At 42.9% G+C, this 20,514-nt stretch overlaps 1 protein-coding gene and 1 pseudogene across 4 annotated transcripts in view; both read right to left on the bottom strand.

Annotated features, from left to right (window-relative positions):
* Window positions 1-74: 74 nt before the first annotated feature.
* Window positions 75-1,788, bottom strand: LOC133059026 (elongation factor 1-alpha 1-like; annotated as a pseudogene).
* A 15,595-nt stretch (window positions 1,789-17,383) lies between these two features.
* Window positions 17,384-20,514, bottom strand: part of RNF8 (ring finger protein 8) — a 34,928-nt gene continuing 31,797 nt past the window's right edge. For all 4 annotated transcript variants that reach the window (XM_061146603.1, XM_061146601.1, XM_061146602.1 and 1 more), the window contains one exon: window positions 17,384-17,849. In XM_061146603.1, coding sequence (XP_061002586.1) covers window positions 17,739-17,849 — 111 coding nt within the window. In that variant the 3' untranslated portion in view covers window positions 17,384-17,738. The remainder of the gene's footprint in view (window positions 17,850-20,514) is intronic.

Below are 20,514 nucleotides of genomic sequence, written 5' to 3'. Positions count from 1 at the left end.
CCAAAGAAGATACAGGTTTTTCATTAAACATTATTTAATGGGTCTCAAATTTTTTTTTTTAAATGGGTCTCAAATTTTGTAGCAGAGTTTTGGTCAAGTTGTTTTCATTAAAAAGTACTGATTTTAAAAACTAATAACTTAAACTGCCACACACAAAACATATGGTCCACAAAAACATTTTCCTTTCCTCTTGAAGGTTTTATGATGCATTGTTATCATTAACCAGTCTTTTACTATTAAACTTAAATGGCCAATTGAGACAAACAGTTCTGAGACCGTTCTTCCACTGCTGATTAAGACTGGGGTGGCAGGTATTGGGGATAATATTCATTTAGCCTTCTGAGCTTTCTGGGCAGACTTGGTGACCTTGCAAGCCCCAGCTCTCTTCTTGTCCACTGCTTTGATGACACCCACAGAGACTGTCTGTCTCATATCACGCACGGCAAAACAGCCCAGGGGAGGATAGTCAGAGAAGCTCTCGACACACATGGGCTTGCCAGGAACCATATCAACGACGGCAGCAACACCAGATTTCAAGAATTTAGGGCCATCTTCCAGCTTTTCCCCAGAACGATGATCAATCTTCTCGTTCAGCTCAGCAAACTTGCAAGCGATGTGAGCTGTGTGACAATCCAGCACAGGTGCATATCCAGCACTGATTTGGCCTGGATGGTTCAAAATAATCCCCCGAGCTGTGAAGCCAGCTGCTTCCATTGGTGGGTCATTTTTGCTGTCACCAGCCACATTGCATGACAAACATCTTTGACAGACACATTCTTGACATTGAAGCCCACGTTGTCCCCAGGAAGGGCTTCACTCAATGCTTCATGGTGCATTTCTACAGACTTCACTTCAGTTGCCACATTGACTGGAGCAAAGGTGACCACCATGCCAGGTTTGAGAACACCAGTCTCCACGCGGCCCACAGGGACAGTACCAATACCACTGATTTTATAGACATCCTGGAGAGGCAAATGCAAGGCTTTGTCAGTTGGGCGAGTTGGTGGCAGGATGCAATCCAGAGCTTCAAGCAGGGTGGTTCCACTGGCATTGCCGTCCTTACGGGTGACTTTCCATCGCTTGTTAGCACTTGGCTCCAGCATGTTGTCACCATTCCGGCCAGAAATTGGCACAAATGCTACTGTGTTGGGGTTGTAGCCAGTTTTCTTAATGTAGGTGCTGACTTCCTTAACAATTTCCTCGTATCTCTTCTGGCTGTAGGGTGGCTCAGCGGAATCCATTTTGTGAACTCCCACAATTTGTTGTTTCACACGCAGAGTGTAAGCCAGAAGGGCATGTTCACGAGTCTGCCCGTTCTTGGAGATACCGGCTTCAAATTCACCAACGCCAGCAGCAACAGTCAGGACAGCAACAGTCAGCCTGGGTTGTGCCTGTGATCATGTTTTTGATGAAGTCTCTGTGTCCTGGGGCATCAATGATGGTAACATTGTATGTGCTGGTGTCAGACTTGCACAGGGAGATATCGATGGTGATACCACGCTCACGTTCAGCTTTCAGTTTGTCCAAGACCCAGGCATATTTGAAGGAGCCCTTTCCCATCTCGGCAGCCTCCTTCTTTTCAACTGTTCTCTTGTCGATCCCGCCACATTTGTGGACCAGATGGCCAGTCGTGGTGGATTTCCCTGAATCTACGTGCCCAGTGACAACGATGCTGATATGGGTCTTTTCCTTTCCCATTTTTGCTTAGGTTTAACGGTGGTTTTCACGACACCTGTGTCCTGGCAGCAAACCCGGTGTGAAAAAGCTAAAGTTTTTAATTGTGATGAAGTCCAATTTATCTATTTTCTCTTTTGTTGCCTATATTTTTGACATCATATCCAAATAATTATTGCCAGGTATAATGGCATGAAGATTCTCTCCTATATTGCAATATTTTAAGGGTTTTATAGTTTCAGTCTTACATTTAGGTCTTGAATCCATTTTGAGTCCATTGTTGTAGGTGATGTAAAAGTCCAACCTCCTTTTCTTGCATATGGATATTCGGTTTTGCCAACACCACTTGTATTTTTTTAAGATTTATTTATTTATTTTTATTTTTTTGGCTGTGGTGAGTCTTTGTTGCTGCGCATGGGCTTTCTCTAGTTGTGGCAAGGGGGAGCTACTCTGTAGGTACGTGTGTGGGCTTCTCATTGCAGTGGCTTCTCTCAGCGGAGCATGGACTCTAGCTGCATGGGCTTCAGTAGTTGTAGCACGTAGGATCAGTATTTGTGGCTCATGGGCTCGAGAGCACAGGCTCAGTAGTTGTGGCACACAGGCTTAGTTGCCCCATGGCATGTGGAATCTTCCAGGACCAGGGATTGACCTGGTGTCCCTTGCATTGCAAGGTAGATTCTTAATCACTGGACCACCAGGGAAGCCTTCCAACACCACTGGTTGAGAAGACTGTCCTTTCCCGTTGAGGTCCTTGCATCTTTGTCAAAAATCATTTACAATCATTTGACCATGGAGATTTCCCTGGTGATCCAATAGTTAAGACTCCATGCTTCCACTTTAGGGGACAGGGGTTCAATCCCTGGTCAGGAAACTAAGATCCCATATGCTTTGCAATGCAGCCAACAATAAAAAAAAAAAAATTTTTTTTTATTTTTTTATTAGTTGGAGGCTAATTACTTCGCAACATTTCAGTGGGTTTTGTCATACATTGACATGAATCAGCCATGGAGTTACATGTATTCCCCATCCCGATCCCCCCTCCCACCTCCCTCTCCACCCAATTCCTCTGGGTCTTCCCAGTGCACCAGGCCCGAGCACTTGTCTCATGCATCCCACCTGGGCTGGTGATCTGTTTCACCATAGATAATATACATGCTGTTCTTTCGAAACATCCCACCCTCACCTTCTCCCACAAAAAAAATTTTTTTTAAAATCACTTGACCGTATGGGTTTATTTCTGGGCTGTCTATTGCAGGGGTCCCCAGTCCCTGGGCCACAGACCAGTACTGATTCAAACTCTGTTAGGAACAAGACCACGCAGCAGGAGGAGAGTAGCAGGCAAGTGAACAAAGCTTCACCTGCCGTTCCCCGTGGTTCACGTTACCGCCTGAACCATATCCCCCCTCATTCAAAGGAAAAAATGTTTTCTTTGAAACTCATCCCTGGTGTCAAAAATGTTAGGCACCACTGCTCTATTCTATTCCATTGGTTGATATGTTTGTCTTTATGCCAACCCCACACTGTTTTGATTGCTAGAGATTCCATATGAATTTTAGGATGGATTTTTCTGTTACTGCAAAAAAAAAAAAGGAATGTTGTTGGCATTTGGATAGGGATTGCATTGGATATATAGATTACTTTGGGTTGTTACTGTATTCTTCAACTCCAGGATATCCTTGGGTTCTTATTATTTCTATCTCCTTATTGAGAATCTCTATTATTGATTCATTGTGATCGTAATTTCTTTGAATTCTTTAACTATAATTTCCTTTAGTTCTTTGAACATCCTCATAACAGCCTCTTTGAAGTCTTTGTCTGCTAAATTCTGTATCAATACTCACTCAGAGTCAATTTATATTAACTGTTTTTTTCAAAGTATGGGTCATGAATTTCCATTTCTTTGTGTGTCTTATAATTTGTTGTTGTTGTTCTTGTTGTAAATTGGACATTTTAGATAATATCTTATAGCAAGTCTGAATTCTAATTCCCCCCTGCAGGCTACTGTAATTTCTATTTGTTTATCTGTTTATTGTTTCTCTGATTAGTAACTTGTCTGGGCTAAATCCATGAAATCTGTCTCTCCATCAGAATATAGCTACAACTTCTGTCATTTTTTTGTTATTTTTATTTCTGACTTCCTGAAGTACTTGCCTCAGGTACTTCATAACTGAGTGACTAGCCACTGATCAAACAGAGCTTGTGTCCAACCACCTCAAGCCACTGAACTAACTCTTCTGTCCTCTACTGACAGATCTGTTTTCTGGGGGAGTGTATTCATAGTTTCGGCCACCATTTTCACTCTTACCCAGCTTTCACTTATTGTTATGTCCTTTTGCATTTCCTCTGCACATACACACAGCCTCAGGGTTGGCCAGGAGCGTGTAGCTGACTGGGCCCTCTCTTATCTCTGTGCATGCATGCAGCTTCATCCTGGAAGCTTGCCCCAACCAAGACTACAACCTTTAGATGGTAGAGCCACTGGCCCTCCTCACTGCTACCTCTGAGATTATCCCTTCATCAGCAACCCTGTTGGGTGTTTCTGATCACCATCCTCTGTCCCCACTGACCAGAGCAGAGAAGGTGCTGGTCCTGACTGTCTTAAAATTTAGAATCTCTGTATCAAATAACTGAGGGAGAGAGTGATGGTGCAGCCTCAGGCCAGAAAATCACAGATTCCCACTCTTCTTACCTGAAGTTCAGCAGTTTTTCAAGCATAAATGCTTCTCAGATTGTTGTATGATTTTGTTTGGTGTCTGGGGAAATGAAATGGGTGTTTTGTCACTTTTTCTTTATGTCAACTATTGCTTTTGTCTCAGTTTCTTTTGGGGTAAATGAGATGCCAATCTCTTCACTTGGCCACACCTGAACATCTTGCCTTCAGTTTTCTTATTTTAAATGCTCAAGGGAATTCCTTGGTGGTCTAGTGGTTAGGACTCTGAGCTTCCACTACAGGGGGCACTGGTTCGATCCATGGCCAGAGAACTAAGATCCCGCAAGCCACACAGCTAGGCCAAACAAATAAACAAAAGGCCGCTCAGTATTTTCTAAGGAAAATACAGCCTGTACAAATACTGTGTGTTCGTTTATACCTTTACTTCAAAACACAGACAATGTACAAAGAGAGTTTACAGTGCAAAACAAAAGGACTTCTGCTACCTGCAGATTGTGTAACTCTATACATGGCCAATATCGTGTTAACAATACCAAATTATCTTAAATAATATCCTGTAACAGTTACTTTAACCATTAGACAGGTTTGAAAACAACTAGCCCACACTTCTTGACTGCACACTTGCTCACATTACCAAAGGTCAAAGCTGCCTCATGGAGTGTTAAAAATTCTCATCTGAACTGTCTGGTTTGCAAAACCTGAACCAACAATGGAAACAACTTACCTCCTCTGTTTGATCTTGTTTGATCAATAAATAATTTTTGACAGAAATTCCTCAAAAGCAACAAAGATATCAGAGTTATCAGTGTGAGAAGCACATTGACCCCTAGGTCCAGAGTTGCCCAATAGCTGGCCAACTACATAACACAAAAATGCGAGACCATAATCATGTATTATTGTTGTCCAGCCACTAAGTGGTGTTCAACTCTTTCTGACCCCATCAACTGCAACATGCCAGACTTCCATGTCCTTCACTATCTCCTGGAGTTTGCTCAAATTTATGTCCATTGAGTAGGTGATGCCATCCAACCATCTCATCCTCTGTTGCCCCCTTTTCCTCCTGCCCTCAGTCTTTCCCAGCAATAGGGTATTTTTCCAATGAGTCAGCTGTTCACTGGCCAGGTGGCCAAAGTATTGGAGCTAAAGCGTCAGTATCAGTCTTTCCGTAAATATTCAAGGTTGATTTCCTTTAGGAGTGAATGAATCCTAAGGGAAATTGTGTGTTATCTAGTAGTAAATCTAATAATACTGTAATTCTGAAGGAAGGATGAGTGGAAATAATATTTTAAAATCTCTACAGCAACTTAAAGATATTAAAACAGCTATGGTTTCTATTGGTGACAAAGATAATCTAATATTCTGAGGCTTGTTGCCTACTGTATTAGTTATTGATCGCTGCATAACAAATTGCCCCAATGTTTAGTAGCTTAAAACAACACAATTTCATACCATTTCTGAGGGTGAGGAGTCTAGGAGCAGCATAGCTCAGTAATACTGGTTTCTCCTGATGTTGAATTCAAGCTATTGGCCATCTGAAGGCTTGACTGGGCTGGAAGATCTACCTCCAAGCCCATTCATATAGTTGTTGGCAGAATGACTTGATGAACCCTATTTCATTCTGAGTGGCAATTTGTCCAGCTGAAAAATTTTAATTCTAGTTTCCCTTGCAGCTAGATGTGACGTCATCCTACATGCTGGCCAATGATGTGTAATTAGAAGTTGTTGGGTGGAAATTCCAGGAAGTCTTAAAACTTTTGCTGTCATGGGCTACTAGGCAACCCCCAAGGATGGTGAAGGACAGAGATAGGAAGAACCTGAGTCCTTAATAACAACTGAGCCTCCCTTCAGCTTTTATGGGGGTAGGGGTAATGGCTTGTTTAGGGCCCTCTATTAGCCTAAGCTAATTCTGAAATGCATATACTATCTCATTTCACCCTCACAGAAACCCTGAGTGGAAGGATTTTTATTATCCTCATTTCATGGAAAGGAAATGAGGAGAGGTAGCCTGACTTGCCCAAGCTCATATGAATAGTAAAGACAGAGCCAGCTGTGTCTGACTCCCTGGCAAGCGCTCACGACCACTGGGCCAGACAGCTGTGTACCCTGGGCAATAACGGTAGTAAGAGCAATAGCTCACGCAGGAACTCTTGGTATGTTCCAGGCACTACGCTCCAGGCTACTTCTTAACATTTCATTCAGTCTTCACAACAACCCCCATGACATAGGTATTACCATCCTCATTTTATAGATGAGAAAACTGAGGCTTGGAAAATGTAATTCATTTGCCCATGACTCACGGAGACACCGGAGAAGGCAATGGCACCCCACTCCAGTACTCTTGCCTGGAAAATCCCATGGACAGAGGAGCCTGGTAGGCTGCAGTCCACGGGGTCGCTAAGAGTCGGACACGACTGAGTGACTTCACTTTCACTTTTCACTTTTATGCACTGGAGAAGGAAATGGCAACCGACTCCAGTGTTCTTGCCTGGAGAATCCCAGGGACGGGGGAGCCTGGTGGGCTGCCGTCTTTGGGGTCGCACAGAGTCGGACACGACTGAAGTGACTTAGCAGCAGCAGCAGCAAGGAGACACATGGGGCCAAGACATGACCTCATGTATGCTTTAGAAAGCCACCTTGGGATAAGGTATGGGGCATGGATTGGAACAGAAACGAGCAAAGACTAGGCACTTATTTAGAAAGCTTACAGAAGGACTTTGAGGAGAGAAGAGGAAGGGCTGAGCACCGGTGCACTCTGTCCCAGGACCTGGCGTTTACGACGCAGGCTGTGTTGGCTGAGGAGGCTCCTTGTAAGGAGCTATCTGCAAGAGGATAACGTTAAGGACACATCCTCCCTGAGCTTTTAGGAAGTTCCTTCCGTTCCCTTTAGTCTCTCCTCCCCTTTAACTTCCAGAATGTCCACTGTCCCAGTCTCACCCAGTGTTTTTGAAGAGAAGACGATGAATGGAAGAGAAGAGGTGATAAATCTATTTGCTTTAGAATGTTATGAACTTAAAATAGAAGCTTCCAGGGACCTCCCTGGTGGTCCAGTGGTTAAGAATACACCTCTCAATGCTGGGGACATGGGGGTCAGTTCCTGGTCAGGAAATTAAGATCCCACATGCCAGGGGGCAACCAGGCCCGTGACCCACAGCTCCTGAGCCTGGTCACACTAGAGACTGCGTGCGGCAACTAGAGAAAGCCTGTGGCCCACAGCAGAGACCCAGCACAGCCAAGATAAAATTAGAAAGAAAAGACAGAGAGAGAGAACCTTCCACAGGCAGGGGGGAGGGGCGGCATCAACAATGAGCAGTTCAAGCTGTCCCTCATACTCAGCACAGACCTTTGAGGGAGGCATCACCCAAACCCTATAACCAGAGCAGGTCAGAAGGAAGTGCCCTCTTATATTTTAGAGCTAGTAACTGAGACTTCTGCTTCACTGACTATGCCAAAGCCTTTGACTGTGTGGATCACAATAAACTGTGGAAAATTTTTAAAGAAATGGCAATACCAGACCACCTTACCTGCCTCCTGAGAAACCTGTATGCAGTTCAAGAAGCAACAGTTAGAATTGGACAGGGAACAACGAACTGGTTCCAAATTGGGAAAGGAGTTCGTCAAGGCTGTAGATTGTCACCCTGCTTATTTAACTTATATGCAGAGTACATCATGGGAAATGTTGGACTGGATGAAGCACAAGCTGGAATCAAGATTTCTGGGAGAAATATCACTGACCTCAGATACGCAGATGACACTACCCTCATGGCAGAAAGCAAAGAACTAAAGAGCCTCTTGAAGGTGAAACAGGAGAGTGAAGAAGACGGATTAAAACTCAACATTCAAAAAACTAAGATCATGGCATCCGGTCCCATCACTTCATGGCAAATAGATAGGGAAACAATGGAAACAGTGAGACTCTTTATTTTCTTGGGCTTCAAAATCACTGCAGATGGTACTTGCAGCCATGAAATTAAAAGATGCTTGCTCCTTGGAAGAAAAGCTATGGCAACCTTAGACAGCAGAGACATCACTTTGCCAACAAAGGTCTGTCTAGTCAAAGCTATGGTTTTTCCAGTAGTTGTGTATGGATGTAAGAGTTGGACCATAAAGAAGGCTGAGTGCCAAAGAACGGATGCTTTTGAACTGTGGTGTTGGAGAAGACTCTTGAGAGTCCCTTGGCCAACAAGGAGATCAAGCCAGTCAATCCTAAAGGAAATCAACCCTGAATATTCACTGGAAGGACAGATGCTGAAGCTGAAGCTCCAGTACTTTGGCCACCTGATGCAAAGAGCCGACTCATTGGAAAAGACCCTGAGGCTGGGAAAGATTGAAGGCAAGAGGAGAAGGGGGCAGCAGAGGATGAGATGGTTAGATAGCATCACCAACTCAATGGGCATCAGTCTCAGGAGGCTCCGGGAGTTGGTGATGGACAGGGAGGCCTGGCATGCTGAAGTCCACAGGGTTGCAAAGAGTCGGACACAACTGAGCGACTGAACAACAACTGAGACCCACAGAAGTTGGGTAACTGGCTAACAGTCACAGAGCAAGTAAAAGGTAGACTCGAAGCTCAGACTCTTCCCCATCACATCTGCCACCTACACGAGTAATAGAACCTGATGCAGCCAAAACTCAAACCAAAAGAAAATATTTTGGAAGGATACAAGCCAGCTCACAGGACTAAGGCAAGGCTTGACCAGGCTGTGTCACTCTTCTGACTCAGGTGTATGCAACAGAAATGACTTCTGGGTACAGTAATTAGAAAATGAATATATTGAAAGGATTAAAAGTATATATTAGAAAGAGGTTAGCAGCTACACGGCTAGTGAGTGAAGTCACTCAGTCATGTCCGACTCTTTGTGACCCCATGCACTGTAGACTACCAGGCTTCTCTGTCCATGGGATTCTCCAGGCAAGAACACTGGAGTGGGTTGCCATTACGGCTAGTAGTAACGCCCAAAATTGTACTACATAACCAGTTTGGTGGTTTTATAGTCACTACTGCCCCCAGCACCTGGGCAGACACACCAGCGCTTATATGGCAGATACCCTTGACCAGGGATCATCCTGCAAGCACCACTGTCACAGCTGCTTCCACAAATGACTCATCAGCCACCTCTCTCACAGAACATGATTCTGCTGGTCCCAGCATCTTTGAATCCCATTCCCAGTTCACAGGTTGAGTGTGCCAAATTAAGGCATCCTTTTTATGTATGTAGCTCTAGCCACAAGGAATTCTGGGAAAGCAAGTACTGGTGTTTTCAGCTTCTTTGTGGAGAAGTGGGCTTTGCTTCATAAGGAAGGGAATTAGTTATTAATATGAAAGTAGTCTGGGTGATCAATAGTCAAAAAAGACAAATGTAGGTGAGATAGATGCAAGAAAAGGACAGGAACCAAAGATTTTTGTAACAGCATCTTAAAATAATGCTTAATATGTTTCGACTGTTGCAGCTGGAGATTAAGGTGGAAAAGAAAGTGGGTGATAAAGAGTGAGTGAGTGAGTGAGTGAGTGAAGTCGTTCAGTCATGTCCGACTCTTTGCGACCCCATGGACTGTCGCCTACCAGGCTCCTCCGTCCATGGGATTTTCCAGGCAAAAATACTGGAGTGGGTTGCCATTTCCTTCTCCAGGAGATCTTCCCGACCCAGGGACTGAACCCAGGTCTCTGGTGATAAAGAAGTAAAGTAAAAATATATCCTCAAAAATGAAGCTCTTATATTTAAAAATATGCTATTTTCAAATGAATATATCTAGGAACAATGTATCAACATATAACATAGAAATATATATAAATTATAATTTTATTATTTAAATTTATAAACAATAATTATTATATTAATAAAATACATATGATCTATATAATTAAAGGGACTTCCCTGGTGGCTCAGATAGTAAAGAATCTGCCTGCAACGTGGGAGATCCAGGTACAACCCCTGTGTCGGGAAGATTCCCTGGAGAAGGGATGGCAACCCACTCCCGTATTCTTGCCTGGGAAATTCCATGGACAGAGGAGCCTGGTGGGCTACAGCCCACAGTCACAAAGAGTCAGACACGACCGAGTGACTAACACACGTATATAATTAAAACAAATGAGGTTACTGTCATGAAGGAGAGTGCTCATAAAGCAAAGCCCCATCATTTTGAGATAAGAACATCATTGTTTGGTTGTAGAACTATTCCAGTCTTTAAATACTAAATCCACCTATCAGTTCTCCAACTCCCAGCTCTCTCTTTCAGACACTGTTCTTTGATCCTGTGGTACCTCTTGCAGGCCCTGGACTCATCTATAGTCTAATTATCACCTCCCTCCTGTCTTCATTTTCCACCCTAACTAGGCTTGAATCCAAAGCTCCATCACTTCAATCCCTCTTCACCCCCACAGGACCCCCTTATCCAAAATCCCATCTCTGGAAATGTGTGGATGAAGGCACACCCACTATGCTGGCTTTTAGGTAGGCAGCACTGCTAAACCACTTCCAGAGGATCTGATAAAACCTTTGTGGGAAGCTTCTGATCTTTTGACCCTTTACTAGCATGTAGTTTACAATGGCTTTTTTCCTTTCGTTTGGGGCATAAATACCTAGAGCAAGACCTAGTAAAAAATGGGCATCCAACAACTATTGCTGAATTGAATTGGAGATATCCAGAATTCAACAAGCGACTAATGACTGAGATTCGAGTATTCACAGGTCCTGGGGAAGATGGACAGCAGGGAGAGTGGGTCTGGAAATTGGACTTGACGTAGGGATCCAGATTAGACTCTGGTAAAGCAACAATCTGAAAATACTGCTTGGAGATTAAATTGATGAGCTCGGGTAACCCCTGGTGGGCACACTGTTTGGGGATGCTGCAGACAAAGGAATTTCAGGATCTGGGTATTTACTGTGCAGGATTCATAGGCTCATCTAAAATGAAAGAATCAGATAAACAAGACAGTTCATTACTTTTCATCAATACAAGGTCCTATCATCTCCTGGGGAGCTCCTACTGCTTCAACTACCATTGATGGAAACAGTTAAAAGAGTTGACCACCCGGGAAGATTTCTGGTGTTCAGAACAAGCGCTTGGCCTCCGGTTACCAGCGGCAGTATTCTGTTCAGATCAGGCCCTGCACCTGTTAACAAGACTGCTTTTCTGGGGAAGAGACAGTGATACTAGGATTTTAACCATCTTAGATTCTTCTTAGGTTAGGACCACAGTGCAAGTTAGACATTTCCTCCTTTAATTTCTGTGTCAAATAGATTAATTGTAGACTTTTTTTTAGAAGCCTAGGGAAATGAGTTGTTGAGACAGACAAACCTAGGGCACCCCTGATTTATCTTCAGACACGAAGTGAGGAGATTCTACACAGAGTTGGGCTATAAAAAGCCAAACAGGCAGTTGGAGAGAGGTGCCCGTCCCAGGCACTCTTGGAGCTGTGGTGACTGCCTGGATGGTTGTTCACAGAGCAGAAAGTAGTGAGAGAGAAGGGCTGGCGATAACGAGGGGATTTAGGTCCTTCTATAAAAACAGCAGCTTCCAATCAGAAAATCAGATGACAGGTATCCAGCTATCCAACCCACAAAGGGCAAAGTCCCCCACCCTGGCAGAGTTTGATTGCTGGCATGAAGACTGCCTAGAGGTAGAGCAAGCCCTTTCTAGGTTAACATAATCAGATGGATACAGGACACCTGCCACTCACTGCAAAGCGCTTCACAGAGCTCACTGGCTGCATTCATCTGCTTAATAAAGCCAGAATCTGAAACAAACGTTCTTTACCCAGTTTCTCAGAGCCCTGTTGCAGAGAACATGCCTTTAATTAGAGCCAGAATGCACAGTGGTGGGGTTCAGCTATACTGTGGTTTGGTGCTGCAAGGCAGAAAAGTTACCACGTATCTTCCCAGGCAAGCAAAATGGAGATGGTGTTTCTTACCAGATATCCCTTCAGGAAAAGAACATATTATGGCTGAGAGAAACAATGCAAAAGTCTGGGTTAATTTTTGGTTTGTGTCCTTAAAAATAATGGAACATTTGTTTCTGAGCAGTGCAATAATTGGAATATTTAGACCTCACAATAACAGATAAGGGTATTTTAGATACAAAGAAACTGAGACTCAGAGAGGATAAGTAACTTGCCCAAGGTCACACAGTTGCAAAGAGCAGGACTGGGATTCAAACCCAAGTTATTTAAGTCTTTTTTTATTTAAGAACTCACTTTCTGAACTTGTATGCACCCTTGAAACATGTGTTTTGGAAGAAGAGGTTGCAAGTCACTGTGTCCAACAGCCAAGGAAGAGAAGGATCATTCTGTGAGATCAGTCTCTGTAGATAGCCTTTAGGCTCTTGAGTTGAGATGTGTCTCCTTTGAGGATCTTTCCTTCAGTGATGTATAAGGGTGTTCCCTGCAGCACTGTTTAAAACAGAGTAAAAAGAGGGAAGCTACTTGTCCCCAACATGTAAAAAAAAAGTGGAACTGTTAGTCACTCAGTCGTGTCTGACTCTTTGTGAACCCCTGGACTGTACCTCTGTCCATGGAATTCTCCAGCATGGTAACTACCTGACTATGCAAGAACCAGTTAACTATAGTTTTAACTATACAGCTCACTTGTAGTCACCCAACACATTTATATATCATGCAACACAAATTATAAGGATGTCAGTGGTAATGACACAAATCTTACTAGAAATGAAATTGATTTTCTCAAGCCCGGATCTTGTCAAAATGTAAATGGCTATTCATACCAAGTGATATCTTTTTCTTGATTGGTTGGGAGCAGACTGATTTTACCTTGGATACTCTGCCTTGGTTTTACTGAAGTTTTGTACTGTAGGGTTTGGTGGAATTGGGAGCCTAATAGATTCTGTTCTTATTTCAGTGTAGATTATTGGAACTGCAGATGGAAGTAGTCAGATTACTATGGAACCAGATTTACTAGACCATTACTAATATTTAGAAAAAGCTATATCCATAATTTTTTTTTTTTTTTTAAAGACCGCAACTCCTTGATTTTAATAGAGAACTCCCACTAGGTGAATTTCCAGATTTCCTTTTTTTCATTCTTCATATACCACTTTATGGGGTCTATGTCATTTTTGTTGCCATTATTTTTCCTGTTTGTTTTGGTTGAAAGTATATATTCTGAGATATCTTTAATAGTACTTTGAGAGTTGTATGAAGAAAGAGTAAAGGGTTTAAAGAAACTTAAGATTTAAAAAGAGAAAAACTGGAAAAACAAATTTATGGTACAAATACATAACAGAATAATAGGCAGCTGTAATACAGAAAGAGAAGATTCCATATGTTCTGACATGGACCAATCATCAACATGTAATTGAAAACAGCAAGGTACAAAGCAGTGTACAATTTGTTACAATTTGTGGAAAAGAAGGGAAAGAAGGCCTACATGTATGTTTTTGCTTGTATAGACAAAGAACATCTCTGGAAGAATATACAAGGAACCAGCACCACTCATCACCTCTGTGCAGGGACATGTCACTGGGGGACAAAGGCTTTTCACCCTAGGTCCTTTTGTACCTTCTGATTTCAAAATATGTAACCATATTACCAATGATTTCAAAACATGTGACCCTATTACCAGATGATTATATGCAGATGACTTTTTTTTTTTTAACATGGATTTGTTGATCTATTTTTGGCTGCACTGGGTCGTTGTTGCTGCGTGTGGGCTTTCTCCATTTGTGGTAAAGAGAGGTTACTCTTTGGCTGTGATGGCTTCCCTTGTTGCAGAGCATGGGCTCAAGAGCGTAGGCTCAATCGTTGTGGCGCACAGGCTTAGGTGCTCCAAGGCACCCAGGGATCTTCCTGGACCAGGAATTGAACTGGTGTCCTTGGCATTGTGATGTGAATTCTTAACCACTGGACCACCAGGGAAGCCCGGCATGATTCTATACATAAAAAACCCTAATGACACCACAGAAAAATAGTAGGACTTATAAATGAATTCAGCAAGGTAGCAGGATACAAGATTAACACACAGAAATCGTCTGCATTTCTTTACACTACCAACAAAACATCACAAAGGTGATGTAAGAAAAAAATACAATACCTTTCAAATATCACACTCCAAAAAATAAAATACTTAGGAATAAACCTGACCAAGGAGGTGAAAGACTTCTACACTGAGAACTATAAAACACTAATAAAGGAAACTGAAGATGACTCAAAGAAATGGAAAGATATCCCATACTCTTGGATTGGAAGAATTAACATTGTTAAAATGGCCATACTACCCAAATCAATCTACAAATTTAATGCAATCTTTATCAAATTACCCATGACATTTTTCACAGAACTAAAACAAACAATCCTAAAATTTATATGAAGCTGTAAAAGACCCAGAATTGCCAAAGCGATCTTGAAGAAAAAGAAGCAAGCAGGAGGCATAACCTTTTCAACTTCAGACAATACTACAGTAAATTAAAACAGTGTGGTATTTGCACAAAAAACAGACATGTGAGGCTCAATGGAACAGAACCGAGAGCCCAGAAATAAACACACACACCTATGGTCAATTAATCTTCGACAAAGGAGGCAAGAATATACAAGGGGAAAAAGTCTCTTCAGCAAGTGGTGTCAGGAAACTTGGAGACCCACACGTAAATTGATGAAGTTAGAACACATCCTCTTACCATACACAAAAGTAAACTCAAAATGGCTTAAAGGCTTAAACATAAGACATAACACCATTAAACACCCAGAAGAGATCACAGGCAAAACATTCTCTGACATAAATCGTACCAATGTTTTCTTAGGTCAGTCTCCCAAGGCAACAAAAATAAAAATGATGCAACCAGTAAGGGGTTAACTTTCAAAATATACAAACAGCTCACACAACTCAAGAATTCAATAAAAAAATGGACAGAAGACCTAGATGTTTCTCCAAAGAAAAAATACAAATGGCCAATAGGTACATGACAAGATGCTCAACAATGCTAATTATTGGAGAAATGCAAATCAAAATTACAATGAGGTACCACCTCGCACCGGTCAGAACGGTCATCATTAAAAGCTCTACAAATAACATGTAAGAGATGATGTGGAGAAAAAGGAACCCTCCTACACTGTTGGTGGGAATGTAAGTTGGTACAGCCACTATAGAAAAATGTGTTGAGGTTCCTCAGAAAACTAAAAATAGAAATTACCAGCAATCCCTCTCCTGGGCATATATCCAGACAAAACTCTAATTCAAAAAGATACATGCACCCCCTATATTCATAGCAGCACTACTCACAAAATAGCCAAGATATGGAAACTACATATCCACTGACAGATGAATTGATAAAGATGTGATACATATACACAATGGAATAATCCTCAGTCATTAAAAAAAGAATGAAATAATGCCATTTGCAGCAACATGAATGCAAACAGAGCATCATATTAACTGAAGTAGGTCAGAAAAAGAAAGACAAATACCATATGCTGTCACTTACAGGTGGAATCTAAAATATGACATGAACAAACCTATCTACATAACAGACTCATGCACACAGAGAACAGATTTATGGTTGCCAAGGGGAAAGGGATTAGGGGAGGGGCTGAGCGAGAGGCTGGGGTTAGTAGATGTAAGCTATAATACACAGAATGGATAAATAACAAGGTCCTACTGTACAGCACAGAGAACTATATTCAATGATAAAATATAATGGAAAAGAATATTAAAAACAAAAAGTATATACAACTGAAGGAAATGGCAACCCACTCCAGTATTCTTGCCTGGAAAATCCCATGGACAGAGGAACCTGGCCGGCTACTGTCCATGGGGTTGCAAAGAGTTGGACACAGCTGAGTGACTTCACTTCACTTTGCTTCACCACAGAAAGTAACAACACTGTTATCAATTGTACTTCAATTAAAAAAAAAAAATAAAAAAACAAAAACAAATAAGCTGTCACAGCTAACCAGAATTTTTGAGTTGGTCTCTGGACATGAGTCTGCCATCTCCCCAGATTGTCAGCTTTTCTGATAAAAGCACCTTTCCTTTCTAAAAAAAGTGTTTATCTGTACAATTCTAGAAATATTTGTATCCCATGCAATGTATAAACAAAACACATGGACAGGGGATAAACAGGAGACTGTTACATCAAGATGGTAGTAATCGTCCTTCTATTTCTCCAGAGTTTTTTGATTCGGTTATAATGGCTATTTTTTTTAAGATTTAAAAAAAATTTTATTTTTATTCACTTGGAGGATAATTACTTTACAATATGGTGTTGGTTTATAATGCCTATTTTTAAAGTGTTATTTTCTATGTTTAACTTATTCTTCCTTGACAGCACCAGTATTTCAATCAGTAATCCTGTTGAGAAAGATGGAAGTGAAGACTAGGGACACCAGAATCCCAATATACAGAAGATTCAATAACGGAAAAACCTACCATTGCTATGAAATACCTGTAATATAAGTAAAGAACTACAAAGAACAGTTCTATAGGCAGGCAGGAAAAAGGGAGAGGAAAATACTTTTCCATCTGGAAACAAATCACTGAATGACATAATGCACAACCAGCTTCCTGCTGGAGCTCCTTGTTCTAAATAACTACTCTGCAGCTGCCTGTGTTCTCCTTCCTTCTCATCACTGGTAACCAAGGATACCACAGGTTTTCCTATGCTTCTGTTTCCCAAACATCAAACTAGTTTTGTTTAAAACAGGAAAGCAGCAAAAGAGAAATGGTTCTTAATTAAAAAAAAAAAAAAAAGCATATCAGGTTCTCAGACAATCACTGCCTGTGTTTTCTGACATTAGGTAAAACAGATACTTTGGAACTCCAGCTGAAAGAAGGGAATTCACTCCATCCCCAAACTAGGAAGCAGTGACTCATCTCTGAAATGAAAAGGAGACACGCCAGTCAGGGGCTTAACAGAGCCATCTGCTGCGGTCATGATCTTGGGCTTGGCTTCTGAGGCAGACATTCACTTGAGTATATCATCTGATACAGTGACTTTCTTGGTTGCGATTTATGAGCTGCCAGTGTTTACTTGTGAGACTGTCTGGAGCTGGAAGGAAAGGAAGATAAATATACCAAAGCCCAGCTGAGCAACTGATCGGTTTTACATTTTATTTTCAGGAAATGACATCTTGTTTTCACAAAGAAGAGGTATGCCATCCTCTCAAATAGGCTGCCTTTGCCTTCGGGGGCAGCAATAGGGGTAATACCCAATTTGTCCCAAACAAATGTCAACAGAGGTGCTTCTGAGGTACCAAAATAATAACAACAACAAACTTAAAAAGTACAACAGAAATATATAACCCATACAACATGTAGTGAAACAGAGTCTCTCAAGTACCCTGAAGCAGTCGGGGCTGCAGACAATGGTGGCAGCAGGGATGGCCCAGGCATAGGCTCGTGATGGAGGGTTTCCTAACTCAATCTGTCCCAGGTGGCTCCATCCCACGCTCTCAGAGCTGCCCAAGACCTGTCCAAGAGAATCCTCCAGACCGTCCAAAGTTCCCAGTGCCTGGCAGTCTGTCAAACACTCCTGGAGCACCATCTTCAGAACAATCTCTTTCCTTTGGAGAGAAAAAAAAGAAAGAGAAATAGAGGAGCCTGCATTTCCCTCCCTGGCCTCCCTGCTGCCCTCCTCAGCCCCTTCCCCACACGGCAGCCACAATGAATCAAGACACAGATGTGAGATCACATCACTCTGCTCACAGCCCACCCCTCTCTTCTTCCAGAGTAAAAGCTGAAGTCCTTCCAAAGGCCTATAAATCCCTACTCAGCCTGCCCTCTGCCCAACCTTCCGACCTCACTTCCTGTTCTCCTCCCCGTCGCTCATTCTACTCCTGCTACGTCACCTCCATGCTGTCCCTCCAAAACCCTTTCCCCAGACGGCAGCATGGCCACCGCCTTTAGAACGTGACTCAAATACCACCTTCTCCTCAGTGACTACCCTGGCTGCTCTATCAAAAACTGCCAACACTCCCCCCATCACTGCTGGTCCCTTTCTTGCTTTATTAGCGAGAAAGCACAAATCACATCTAACTAATTAGATTTTCACTTCTTCTATTTCTCATACCTAGAAGAGTGCCAGGCACAAAGCTGATCTTCAGTTAATACTTTCAGAGGAAGGAAGGAAATACATATACAGCAACAGGCACAGAGAGGTGCCCCTTCAAAGTCCGTCCAGAGAGGGAGGGCGTGGGAGGGGCTATTCACTGGCCTCTAGTGTTTTCCATTAGCTTCTGCTTCCTTGATCCCAGGGAAACAGGGATTTTGGCTTACACCAAAAGCAATCTCAAGACTTTGAGATTAAAGTGTGGAATGTTTTGGTATGCAGATTGAAAGCGTTATTATATTTATATATAAGGGAATAATAAGGGTTATTGAGGAGACATCCATCAAGGGACAAGGCAAGGAATGACAGTAAGTGATAAAAGAAGGGAAGGAAAAAGGAAGGGGCAAAAATGAGAGGGTGGTGATGGAGAATTATTTTTTTTTAAAGCTTCTATTAACAAATCTGCTAATTTTTGATCCCATGATAATTTTGCAAAGGATAAATTTTAAAACTATGTGAGTGCATGTATGTGGACACCTGCCCCCACCCCATGCCAATCTTGCTGAGAGCCACTTTATCTTAGGCAAACACTGTCCTTATACCAGGTGGGCATGCTGACTTCATGCACGTGACCCTCTAGGTTCTTGGTGCAGGACTGGGTACTTGTTGGGAATCCCCTAGCGGTCCAGTGGTCAGGACTCCGAAATTCCACTGCCGCAGGCACCGGGTTCAATCCCTGGTCAGGGAAATAAGATCTCATCTGCAACCCACAAGGTAGAGCCAAAAAAACATAAAATACAACACCTTGCTAACAGGTATTCTCTCTGGATGAGGTCAGCTTGGCAGACATTGTTACTGCTGCTATTCCCTACACAGTCCTTTAAGAGGCTCTGTCTTTCAGCAGGTGATGATAGGGAATAACCGGGGAAAGCCTGCCAGGTGCTCTCTTCAGAGACGGAGTTTCTCCTGTCCTGTGTCTGGATCACCCTCCTCCTAGCCTATAGGAAGCCGGCAAGAGCCACAGGCTATGTGATCTCACCTGAGTCAATCTTCCTAGAGACCACCAATCTCTGGAGGGACATCTCTCTCATAGATTCAGGAAAGCTGCAGTTCATAAACCTTCCTCCCCACCTCCACACCCCTGAAAGGCCACGGACAACTCCCACTAGCAGCCTCGCTTTCATATTTAGTACCAAGGGAGCTGGGAGCTGCAATTTGAAAAAGTCTCTGGACTGAAAATCACTGTTCTGAAGGACCAGCAAGATTTTATTCTACATAACCTGCTTTTGTCTTTTTTGAGCACAACTCAAAGAAACTCCGAGGGAAAGCTTAAAGTGAGAATGTTAACACTCAAGTCAACCAACCAACACTTAATGAGAATAGAACAAACGGGGAAGGGGGAGCAACTGACAGAAGACTCAGCTCCAGCACCTCCCCAGCTCATGTCACAAAATGTCTTTCCTTCAGAAAAACCTGTCAATATCCCAGAGGGCTGCAACTGCTCATGCGACACACACTTAACATTCATTATCTGCCCCAGCTCCAGGGCACCCTTTCTCCAACACAGGATCTGGCCCCCTACACTCTCCTCCTCCTCCCCTCTTCCGGATAATCTGGCCTCACAGACTTGACTGAAGATCTATGGCTAATCAATCATGAGGCATTACTCCTCCCGTGGGGATATGGGCCTTGAAGACACCAACCAGTCAGGCAGGCCTGGAGTAGCACTGCTCTTGGTGAAATCAGACAGGCAGACTCTCCTCTCCAAACTCGTGATAAGTACTCCCCTACCCAGGAGGAAAACGGCCCTTCCAGTGTCAGAACTGTGACAATTACAGGCCTGCCAATTCTAGTTCCCAGATCCTACATTTGGTCCTTTAAAAATTCCCATGCACTGGGGATTAAACTGGCTTTCAACTGGCAAAGAAGGTTGGTATCTGAACTGAGAATTCCCTCTACACTCCACATTGCAGCCCGCTGAAGCTGCTGACGGCTCTGGCACCTGTTTCCCTAAGTCAGGCCTCAGCACCTCTGTCTGTCTCTGGAGAAAACGTCGAAGCTGCACTCGCTGCGATAACTGCAGAAACCGAGGCTGGTGCCAGAGCTGCTCTCAGCCAGCGCGAGCATCAGGGAGGCCGATTCAGTTTACTTCGTCGGCTCCCAGTGTCACCAAAAAGGTA

Source organism: Dama dama, chromosome 7, assembly GCF_033118175.1.
Source record: "Dama dama isolate Ldn47 chromosome 7, ASM3311817v1, whole genome shotgun sequence".
NCBI classification, from domain to species: Eukaryota; Metazoa; Chordata; class Mammalia; order Artiodactyla; family Cervidae; genus Dama; species Dama dama.
This window is presented reverse-complemented; position numbering and strand designations above follow the sequence as displayed.